Source organism: Lonchura striata, chromosome 6 (assembly GCF_050655825.1).
Source record: "Lonchura striata isolate lonStrDom1 chromosome 6, ASM5065582v1, whole genome shotgun sequence".
Lineage (NCBI taxonomy): Eukaryota > Metazoa > Chordata > Aves > Passeriformes > Estrildidae > Lonchura > Lonchura striata.
This window is the reverse complement of record NC_140708.1, coordinates 26,795,699-26,808,082: the sequence shown is the minus strand read 5'-3', so window position 1 is coordinate 26,808,082 and position 12,384 is coordinate 26,795,699. Positions and strand designations below refer to the sequence as shown.

General features: G+C 39.5%; 1 protein-coding gene across 1 annotated transcript in view; it reads left to right on the top strand.

Moving 5' to 3' along the window:
- Positions 1 to 415: 415 nt before the first annotated feature.
- The window catches only part of LOC110473606 (gamma-aminobutyric acid receptor subunit pi), a 46,132-nt gene continuing 34,163 nt past the window's right edge, over positions 416 to 12,384 (top strand). Inside the window, exons 1-2 of the mRNA XM_021536258.4 lie at positions 416 to 525; positions 8,550 to 8,638. Of these exons, the coding sequence (XP_021391933.1) occupies positions 8,577 to 8,638 (62 nt within the window). The 5' untranslated portion in view covers positions 416 to 525; positions 8,550 to 8,576. The remainder of the gene's footprint in view (positions 526 to 8,549; positions 8,639 to 12,384) is intronic.

Here is a 12,384-nt window from a genome sequence, read left to right as displayed (position 1 = left end):
AGGTCGTGCAGTGAGAGGGCAGATAGGAAAGCAACATCTGCAAAATGAACACCTTTCACTTTTGGAAAGACTTGAACAATGCTGCTCAAAGGCACCCAGAATATCAAATAGAGAACACGGGTGGAAGTTTCTACCCGGGGTAGCTGGGATGGGTCAATCGCAAGAAGAAAAACCCAGGCAATCAGCAGTTACGGAGGTATGGCAGAAAAAGAAGCCATGGGAAGCGCTGCCCCGACTTTTGTCTGCCAGGGATCCTCGCCACTTCTCCGTCTAGCATCCTTTCGCCCTGACACACTTGAAACTGAAAAGCGGGGCAAGCGAGATCAAGCAGAGGAGGAGCAGCAGGGAAGGGGCAACACTTTGAGGCTCCTGTGGGGGCTTGAGCGAGCAGCAGCGGGGGCGCATCCCTGCCGTGTGCCGCCCACGCCCGGCCGGGGGCGGGCTCGAACCCGCGGCGCGGCGGCGCAGAGCTCGGCCGGCCGCCCGGCTGCTCGGAGCTGCCGCCGCCGCCCGCCGCGGCTCCAGGTAAGGCGCGCCCGCCCCAGGACCGCGGCTGCCTCCCTCCTCATCCCTCCCCCTCCGCTCTCTTGTCCTTTAAATTGCCGTTTTTTTTAAATATTAGTGTCTCCTCTCTGAGGTATCGTTATGCTGCTGGATTAAAATAACTCAGAATAATTCCAATTTCAATTAATAAGTTTTATCGAAGATGTGCGTCCCCCAAAAGGCTGCAAAACCTTGCTTTTAAAAACAGTGAGTGGCACGTGGAGAAACTTCTCCAAGAGAGATAATGTAAGAGCCAGCTCCCATTTTCTACCCCAATTCCTCATCAAATCTGCATCCCACCTCAAATGAATACAGAGGTGAACAATGCACTAGTACTTAAAAAGGTGTACAAAATTTAAAATAGATCACATTGATTAAACCTGTTATTGAGGACTGAGTAATGAAGAAAGGGAATATTTGAATTTAATGAAAGCATTTTAGTTCTCTAGAAGGCTCTTTTTTCTAGTTATTAAAAAAAATCCTATATACACAGTTTCAATGGCTATATTTATTTCAAACTTTATAAACAGGACTCTTAAAGGTTGTGCTCCATCCTCAACACTCCAGGCAATTCTAATTACCTGTCACAGAATAAAGTTAAAGCAGTTTGCGCTGAGGGAAAAGGAAGATCCTGCAACAGGCACTCACAGATTTAACTAATCTTCCCATGTGGTTGCTGTGGAAAAACTTGGAAATATATATTTTATTGGAAAAATGCCTCTTGCTTTCAAAGCCCCTCATGCGATTTCCTCTTAGACCAAATTCCTCACTACTTTGAGCTCAGCTGCACATCTCAGTTGGAATAACTCCTCTGACCTCAACCTTAGCAGGTACAAAAGCTTACAGCTGAGCCCAGGACACTCAACTTGGACAACATTCACATTTTTGCATGGCTGTAATCTTGTGATTATTATTTACAAAAATATGTAATTCTACTGAGTCATTTTAATTTTATTTGTACCAGTAAATTTTGAATACAAAAGCTTAATAGATTAAAAAAAATACCAAACAAACTGAAACTGCTCTGAAAACTGATTTTTTTCTTCCCAGTCTTTCATCCAGGAGCTGGCTCTTGAGGTGACAGGGCAGGTTTGTGCATGGGGACAGTCATACCAGCCAGTTGTTCATCACTGCCCATAATGGTTAGTTTGTAAATTACCTGGTTACAGATATTTAACAATTCACTAAGGAATTTGAGTCTAAGACCTTGGACCCAAACTGAGAAGTAGATATTTGGTGGCTAAGAAAAATAAAGTTTTCTTTGAAAGGTTTCAGATATGCATAACAATAATCAAACCCAGAAAAGTCTGTGATTCAAATTCATAACTTGGATGGAAAAGAAGAGGCTCAGCTGGGGTATATTCCCTTCCTTCTTCCACTTTGCTCCCGAACTAACAAGAATTTGCAACTGAAAACAAAAGGAATTGCAGACCAAGGGGCTGTTCTCTGTCATACATTCAAAGGCACATTGCACAACATTCATTGAGGAGAGAAGATGGATGTGACTGACCCTAATCTGCTCCTGCAGGGCCCTTCTTTCCCCCTCCCAGCCTCAAGAGTGTGTTCAGGGACAGGATGAGATGCCCCTCATCCTCCCAGCCCAAGGCTGCATGGAGGGAAGCTGAGGGACATTAGCTGGATCCTGGGTAGTTTCTACAACGTGAGAATGTTGAGCAAAACTCAAGTCATCATGGTCTGTGTGAGGAGGCTTGGCCCCAGGTTAATGGCTAGAAGATTCTAGATCTGCTAACTGTCATAAGAAACAGTAATTTAAACTGGCACAGCAAAGACAGGATTCAGTTTGTCTTTCCAAATCAAGTAGTTATTTCTTAATCTGAACCAGCATATCCTGTCCAACATTTTGGGTCTTCAACTATTTATCTTAATCATACCTAGGCTGATAGTGCCCAAACAAAACTGTTGCAATTTTGCTATATTATTATTTGCTAAAACCACGTTATTTATCCTGGTCTGTGTAAACAGTGAAGGTTTCAGTGCTGCTGTGTCTGCCTTCAGCCCACACTTGTGGGTGCCCTGTAAAACCTGGTGACCTAAAGTGCCTGGTGACCAGGCAGCTCTCAGGTCTCAGATGGTCGATGGGAGACCACCCAAGGCATGAGTGTTTGCCACCCTACAGCCGTTTGCACCTTCCTGCACAGTCAAAACCTTTCCGAAGGTCCCTTTGAGGTTTCATCCATCAGTTGCAGCCTCTGAAGGTTACCTACCTCTCTGACCCAATTCAAACACATTCGTTCTTTAAATTGCACAGAAACTGAGGGCCTATTGCAGCCACATGGGTGGGCTGTGAGTTCTGACTGTAAAACTGGTGTGGCAGAAGGTAATCCTGCTTGTCTGTGGGATTGGGGGTGGGAGGACCTTGGAGTATTGACAAACACCTTAAAAAGCCAGTAAAGGTCTCAGACTTGAGATTTGGATTTTGGTACTGGAGGACTCAAACGTTTGCAGACTTATGTAGAGGTCCAGATGCCCAGATAGCAGAACTGAGATGCACAGAGCAAAAAACTTTATGAAGTCTGTATGCACATAAACCCAACCATTAATAACCCCATAAACCTCTGATTTCTTTGGGTAATTACAAATGGCAGTAATCATCAGCCGTGACTCAAGCACCACTAATATGCCAGATTTTTGAGTGTCAGTTACCTAAAATCATGTTTAGAAACAAGGTGGAGAGAAGCTACTTAGTTCTCTGCCTTTTAAAACTAGAAAATACCCTGTGGGCGACGTTTTCTGTAGATTTTTCAGTAGATATAAGCAGAACTTGTAATGAGCATTACATTTAAGCAGTCACATGAACATGGTCATTTCTTATAATCTATTTTGTGAATGTTTATTACTACATCCATTTCTGTACATTGCTGAAACCTTTCAGTTTAGTGCTGTGCTGGTTGGGAACAGGACATCTGGCACTTGCTCCATGAAGGTAACTCCTAGAATTGTATTATCATCCCAAGCACTCATTTTTTATAAATCTGAAATGAAATTTCCAGCAAAACATTATAATGCTAACAGCATCCTTACCAGTTATATTGCAGCTAATCCACAATATGTAGTGTATTTAAAATGCAGAGAGTGAAAACAACAACAGATAAACATATAAAATAATCCTATCATAGGTTATGTAACTTACTCTAAGGCTTTGATGTTCATGAAATTGATAATACAGGGAACTTGGTGAGAAATAAAGACCTCAATCCAGGGCACCAAATGTCTCTCATACACTTAATTATGTAAGTATTAGCAGCATATTGATAATCCCTACTCCTTTGGTGGCTAGAAGTGCTGACACTAAAAATTGTAAGGCTGTAACAATAGATTTGGTTGACTTCTATTCTGACCTTCCAGTGTATTTTGAGGACAGTGATTTTACAGATAAACTTGTACATTATTTGGGACATTGAAGTAAATTACTGAGTTGTTGCTTATATAGTCTGAAATCATGCTATGGTATTTTTCTTTTCCTAATAAATAAATTTGTCATACTGATTTGTTTGGGATAATTTTAAAGACTCTCATATAATGCCTATACCTATATAAACAATTTATAAAGTTTCAATTAAAACTCATTTTGCTATACCAGAGAAACAGTTTTCATTTCTGGTGCATCTTAAGTTCATTCTACTTATTTGAGAGTGTGAGCTTCTGTTGCTGAAAAATATCTTTGACAAAAACATCTCAGGGTACAGAACTTCAGAAGATGCTTTCAGACTGGAGCAACTTCTCAGATTTTTCACTGAGAAAATGACACTTCTCTTGCCTGGCACACGTGACAACTGTTGATCAGAGGATCATAGCATAACTGGAACCCAGAGTTTCACTGTGAACTATTGGCAGATAGAGCAGCAGCAGAGGCCCAAGAGCCCTTCAGTTGCTGACATAACCCTGCCATACAGATGGCCCCTGAACTGCCTGGCTGCAGAGCAAACACGACAGGACAGCTGCTTTCCATGGGCCAACTACATCTGACTCTGATTACTTGCCCAAGGAGACTTGCATGGTTTTGCCCATGGTAGGCAGGATCAGATGTGCCTAGGGTTTAAAAACAAGCTAGCTGGTGTGCCAAAAGCCAGTTGTCAGCCACATAAGAGGGTGCCCTTTATAACAGGATGCAGACACATGCATTTGTCCACTTTCATCAGTCAATTCCCCAGTTAGACCTGGAATTTTGCTGCCACTGGGTTTTTTCCCTTCTTTTTAATTTGCTACATTAAAAAAAACCCCTTCTTGATACTTTTCACTCAAGCTGCAGTATCTGCAATATTAATCCTAATATGAAAATAAATATTTGAATGTGTGAAAATTTTGCATTCCTTTCTCTTTGAGGGAATATTAGGAAGTACCATGAAACTACAGCCATTATAGGCAGGCATCCAAATTAACCCAAAGACATATCATGGCACTTTATTCCACAAAGTACTTTGTCAGTGACTACTGTCAGTCTGTCGTATGCAGTTGGCTTTTCCAAGCTGTGGTGCTTTTGGCTGAAGTAGAGTAAATTTCCTTCACAGTGGCTAGAATGGAGCTGTGTTTTGGATTTGTGCTGTGAACACAAGTGTTGGTATTTCAGGGATGTTTTTACTGCTGAACAGAGCTTGCACAGGGTCAAGGCCTTTCGTGCTTCTACCAGCCCACCAGGGAGAAGGCTTGTTGCAAAAGAAACTGGGAGGGGACACAGCTGGGACAACTGACTGAAGGTGCAGATGCCCTCTACTTCCAAATCTTATCTTGTGACTGCTTTCCATATACCCTCTTCCTTTCTCCCACAAAGTCCTTAGTGTTTCCAGCTTTCCATTGTTTCCCTTCCAACTGGTTCATTTTGATCTAACAAACAGGATGAAGTCAAGAGCAGATAAGCTCACAGGTTACTTTGCAGTTCTAGCAGACAATGCAAGCAGAGAATCCAGAGCAGGGGAGGCAGCTGTACTTCTCTGGCACTCTGGGTGAATCCCTCATGAATTTCTCTCTGCCTTTCAGTCAAGCACTTAAAGACACTGTCATTCAACAGTTTGGATGTGGAAGTAAAATGCAACTGTAATGCCAATTCAATTTATACTCTAAAACCCACCATCTGCTTTTTATTTTAAGATAATTCTACATGCAGTTTTAGATGCCTGCAGTAGCAGCCATGGGAAATCAGGCATATGGCCACTACCATATGACAAAGTGTATTATCTAATAATTTCTTGTCTTTCTCATGCATCCACTTGTGCATAAGGTATTTCAACATAATAGGTATCCTTTAATCCATTCACACAAAATTCACTTCTAGTAAAATCTTTCGATATTTCTACTACCTCTGCCAGCTGTCTGCTTCACCCCATTTCAGCCTCAAAGGTTTGTGAAACTTGCATAATTCACTTTTCCTGTCATGCTGAAGATAATAAATAACTGAATTCCCATGAGAAATGTCAAAATATTGGAGGACATTTTACAGTCTTAATCTGATCTGAATAAAAATAGGAAAATGTCTTATCATATGAGAATCTGGGGAAGATTTGTTACCTTCACCTCAATTAAATGTTTAGAACAAGATGTGTCAATATTTGCACAATAATCTGGACAGCATGCAGTCTGTCCAGTTAAACCAAATAGCTCAATATTCTAAGCAGAAAACAGGTTATGCTTATTTTTCTAGGGTGGGAGGAAAACATTATGGGTTCTGCTAAACTAGTTTTAAATACCAGTAATTCCATTCATACACACATGCAGAAAGGAGCCTTGCTGTGAATGTGTAGTATTTGATAAAGAAATGTGTGACAGGAAAGATCCAGATGTGCGAACATGCCAAAAGCAGGCTTTTCAGCAGAACAAACCAGCTCAGTAAGCCCCTAAGAAAGGGGCAGCAGGGAAAACGTGTGTGTGCGTGCAAGCATGTCCACACATGCAGCAGAGGTTTATATATCCAACTTAGGTATTATCTGTGAAACAACTTAAGGCTCCAGTAGTTCCCCAGTTCTGCTCCCTGGCTGGCACGCAGTGTCCCTTTGCAGCGAGGGCAAGCCAGCTGACGTGGCAATCAGATCTCTTGATTCCTGTTTCTTGCACAGAAGTAAGAGGATCTTCTCCCTTCTATTACTTGCATGCTCTCTTTTCCTGAGCATACAAAAATAATCCATGTTCCATAAGATGGATTTGACTTTGATGTGTAAAAGGCCAAAATTCTCCACCCCACCCTCCATTAAAAATGCTACCTTTGACGTTGGTTAAGAACTGAAGGTAAACCAGTTGCTTTAGAAAGAAATCAGTAATAAGCCCACTCCTTTTCATCTTCAGTACTGTAAAAATGAAACCCAAACAAGCACAGAAATAGGTTTCCTTAAACTGTTCATAAAGGATCTTCAGTCGTATTAGGAGCTCCTAGTAGCAATTCAAAAGCTAAATATAAAAGCAGCTTTATGAAGTACTTATAAAGTCAGTAAGAGGCTTTTTATTTTTAGCATATTTTCCTGTGAGATAAAGATAATGAATGTAGAAAGCATCCAAACCCAAAATGAGACATGCAAAAGAGATCCCACGATCTGCACCAGGGGTGTTACAGAATCAGCATGTAGAGAGCAGTGTTCTGACAACACCATCTGCTCATTTGTGCTGTTTTTTCCTATTACCAGCTCTCTTAATGTCTCATGCATGATTTTCTGTGGAAGTCAGGAGGAGTCTATGATTTATTTTGACATTAATATTTACCAGGCTGGTGTATGCTTAAAGTAGCAAAGATGCTGAGAATGTTTCCTCATTTAAAAAGCCATTGAAATAGTTTTCCTTTTTCATTCGAGACATGAACAAGTTATTTTGTCACTTCACTGTTACATAAAAGCCATATCCCATTCACATGGCATTAATTTAGGTAAATACCACTAGTTTTGCTCTTACTAGAGCTGTAGACTGAAAGAAAAATCACTTTGGTTTTTAAAAATTTGCTGGCCTTTTACATTGGTCACTAAAGAACAGTGAAACAAAGTTTTAGGCTGTGAAACTTAAGTTCTTTACTATTAGCAATTTTCTGGGAAATGAAAATGCAAGATACTCCTGCAAAACTCACTCTGGGCACTGAAAAGAGGTTTGATTGTCCCTTCCTGAAACCTAAAAAAGATATTTCAGTTGCATTAATTAACAATTGTCTTGCAGGTTCTGCATAAGTAGCATTCTTGATATGTGTGGTTGTTTCAGTGTTTTGAAGCAAGTCTTACAAATGAGGTTTGTGTACTCTGCTGAAATACAGAAAAGTGTGCACAGTCTGTGCATTTCAGATCTGTTGCATGACTGCATTACACTCTGGATTGATACTCTTTTCATCCAGAAATGGATTACAGAGCTGACAGATTTCTTAAAATAACCATTGTGGATGTGAATCATACTGACAAAAGCAAAGAAATCCCATTCAGAAAAGACATCTTACCTCAGCCATTATTATGAATATGGATGATTATATATGATTTATATACAAAGGATTTTTTTTAATAGCTAGGTATAGAAGCCTAAAATTTCATTTTTTCTCATTAACAAAAAGACTACCAAAGTTATGTACCAGTGGTATTGATGCTATGCATGTACCACAGAGGTTGCTCTTAAATAGCTCTGTGCTCTAACATGGGGCCATGTATTGTCCCTTTAGAAGGGACACTGATATGCCAGAGATGCACTCACAAATATGAATAGCAGAGACAAAACTCAGTGTTTGCAATTCTCCTGCACAGGATGATATTATTTTTCACAGCAATTACTTTTCCTAATATTTAAAGGACAGAGACTAAAATGAAAGAACTGTAGTATACTGGAATGTTGGTTAGTTAAATTAATTATTCTGATGCCACCATTTTTTTTTTTTTATCCAGGTTTTGAGATTTTAAAAAATGGATATAGACACTTATACATTAGAAGAAGCTATTCAAGATACAATATCTCTAGTGTTTAAAACCTTTGGAAATTAACGTATGAGAAATGCATATGTGCTGTAAAACATTACCTCTGCACTTTTGGTTTTTTAGGAACTACAAGAACTTCTGAAAGAACTTATGACAATGTGCAGTCTTAAGTTCTGCAGTCTCAAAGCCCTTTTTCTATTGCTGCTCTATAGGTAAGAAGTATTTGCTAAAATTATTATTTCTTTAATATGTTATTATATCCATTGGTTTATAATAAACTTACTTATAATTAAAGACATATCTGTCAGGGCAACAAAGTAAAATCATCTTGGCATTTGAATCTTGCCTCTTACAAAAATTAAAGAACCTGGGTATTAACAGAAATACAGGACTGAGCTTCATGAATCTCAGCTGCCTTGATAAACAGATTTTTTTTTAATTGGAAAGATTGATGGGGGTGAAAAAGAATGGAATTTGTGAAGCATATGAACCCTCAAATAAAGGATTACTGAGTACAAAGTAGGCATTGTATCAGATGCTTAGCAAATTCAGATGGGCACACAGTCCTTGCCCGGAGCATAGTGCCTTGCCCTAGGACAGAAACACAGAGTGCACCTAGATTTACTACAAGCTTGAGATAGTAAAATCATCATTGTGCACTAAAAGGAGAGTATCTTAAAAAGAATTACCTATTTTAAACACTGTTTTCTTATTCTCTGATAAGAAATAATGAAGTTGTTAGGAAATCTGAGATGCATTATGCTGGAAAGGGAAAATGATCCCCTCTGGCTGCACATAACCCTTCTAACAGTACAGCTGCCATGACAAAAAAATATAGAAATGGAGCACTTAAAATATATTCCTTCTATAAAAATGGGCAAAAATATTCTTTAAGTAATTCTCATAAGAAAATGCAAAAACGGACAGGTTAAACATTCTCATCACTACTTTCATCAGAAGTATTTAAAGTCTGTGAGCCAATTCTTTATCTAGAATTGCTTAAACTACGTCTCACAGTAGATTCCTCAAGATAAGATTCTATCTGAGCTTTAACTCAAGTGGGTGTGCAAACACTCATTTAGATAAAGCTTTCTCTGAGTAGTGGGAACAGGCGGCACAATCCCCTGAAAATAAATTTAAAGTATCCACCTTCTCCATTCCTATAGAGAGGTCTTTGTCCAGAGCATGCTCTTGCTCTAATTCCACCTTTCCTCATCAGCTGTGACTTGCCCCGCTGCAATGAGTGGGTGACTCATGGCTTAATAAAACCCTGCTAAAAGACCAACAATTTCAGAAGCACCTGAAGAACAAGGAGGCAAAATTCCCCCAGGAGCCTGTGGTACACATCTCATGAATATCAGACAGACTTTGTGAATCCTCTTACAGCTTCATCTGGCTGTGAGTGTCCAGCAGCACAGGAGTTCATTCCTGACTGTCATCCATGGGGTTTAGTGCACACCCAGCACCTGTGAGTGCCTGGGTACAGTGCAGGGCACTGAGCTGATGTGCCTGTCACACCCAAATCCAGACACAGGCTGAGAAGGGGCTCTGGCCCTTGGTTATCTCACAGACAAGATGATACTTGGGTACAAAAATGCATTTTGCAGTGCACAAATCAGGAGGGGTTTGTGAAAGTGCTGTTTAAAACAAAAACTCTTCTGCTTGGCACTGAAACAGAGAAATATTTCTAACTAAAACCCAAGGGCTGAGGTGCACCCAAAGCAAGGACCATGATTTTTTGCCAAGTGGTCTCTTAGGTATTCCACTTGGAAAATCTCTGCCTAACATGTGAAGAGAGTTTCTTTTACTGAATAATTTACAGTCAGTAATGGTATGGTGTTGTTTTTTCCTTTCTATCTCTCCCTGCCTGAATGACACTTCTTCACTTCACTTAACATTAAATTACATTACAATCATAACATGGCCCCATTTTTACTATTAAAATCTATATCTGGGGAGTTGCCTGGATGATTTGTTTCCCAGCATTTTTTTTAAGTAGCAATGAAAAAATTGAGGCAAATTTATCCATTATGAGGAATCAGTTTTACAAATGCATGCTATTTGGTCTGAAGAAGGGTTCCCATTTGTTTCAGGGAGGGTGTTTTTAACATAAAGAATGCTAGCCTGGGTTTAGGGAATCAGAAACAGAATTCTATTAAATGTTCTTTTTTGCCTGAGCTCAAGAGCATTTATGGTATTTCACTGTTTGTTCTTGTGCCTGGTAACATGATGTTAGTTTCAACCTCACCATTTAATAATAAAAAAGATGGTGACAGTATTCTCTCAAAGCAGAGAATTAATCAGTGATTTAGATTTTGCTACAGTTTATCTGCAAAGACCATATACACCCTCATATCATTGAGCAAAGGTACGAAACCAGAAATAACAACTTTATTTGCATCTGTAAGACCTTCGCCTGTCAGTGAATTGCCTGAAAAAAAGCTTTTTTTATTCTTGTTTTCCTGGGGGGAGTGTTTCAAAAGCTTGTTCAAACTGTATCTGGCATTTTGTTTATTTTCTTGCAGTTCTAAGGTGTTTCTGTTTCTTTCATGCTTTCATGATACATATCTTCTGACAAAAAATAGCCAGAAAAAATATTCTCATACATGTGTCTAGACTGTACTTTTGCCTAAATAAATTATATATACTACTGTTTAGGGCAAATGTTCCTTTTTTCCTTCCAGTTACTCCATTCTGTTAAGACACAAACTTGAAAGTACCTTAAATAACAAACAGTTGTTGAACCTTTCAAGTTCAGCCAAAATTTGCAGGTTTTGTGCGTTAGAATGACTTAGGAAAATAAATAATTATAACTCAGCTTTTATAAAAGCAACCAGAGGGCACTGATCCCGATGAGTTAGAGCATTTATTAAGCATTGACAGCCCAGAACAGATAGATATTCTCAGCTGAAAAATAATTACATACTCAGGGCTTTTTTCTGTAAAAGCCTGTTCCCTCCTCAGTGGCTTGGACACCTGTTGCAAGAAAATTCCACACTTAAATGCATGCCAGGGTATTTCACATACCTTAGGAAAATGGAGAAACTTAGACAGTTTCCCTTAACTGTGAAACACAAATGTAACAACACAAATACTGGTTAAAAGAGAAGCTTAGATGCATTGAAGAGAAGATGCAGATGCATGAGTGGAATGAATTTCAGCTTTATCCTTTGTGAATGTTGCAGCTGTGAGCTCCCTGTGGCTGAGCTGGGAATGGAGCATGGGAATCAAAGAGTGCTGTAAAGGTACCAGGGCATCATCCCCTAAAACACAGAACCCCCAAACTGCTGAAGGCACAGAACCTCTGCAGGTTTCTCATCTTTCACCACTGACATTCTGCTCACACCACACCCACATTTGGGAGGCCTCAGGCTCCTTCCACTTGTTGGCTTGCTGTGCTGGGACTTCTCTAAGGTTTTGTGGCCAAACAGCACACGAGGGACAGTGCCTCATTAACTCACTGCCTTAATTACAGCCTAACAGCTTTCCCAGGCTTACTTAACCATAAATCTCAAAAGACCAGCGATATGAGGCTATACATCATGTGTTAATGAGGAAAATTATGAATTACCACAGGTCGTTTAAAGGAAGGAGTTCCATAAAAATTTTAAAGACATATCTTAGAAAATAGAGTTGATGATAATGAACCAGACCACTCTGCAGTTGCATATTGATTGGCAGAATAATGATATTCCCTAGCAGTAGAAAAGAAACAAGTCTTCTTTTAACATTTCACGACGTGTAAAACTTACTCAAGAACAATCCAGTAAAACTGTGAAATTAAGCTCATGCAGGTCACTGAAGACTTAGCTAAAATTTATATGTAAATTACGAAAGGAGAGATATCTATTCCAAGTACAGTACTTAAGAAATTAATTACATTCAAATGCATTTCCAATTTTAACACTTCTATGCAACATAAAACTGGCCTTCTTATTTATAGTCACATCTCAACTCA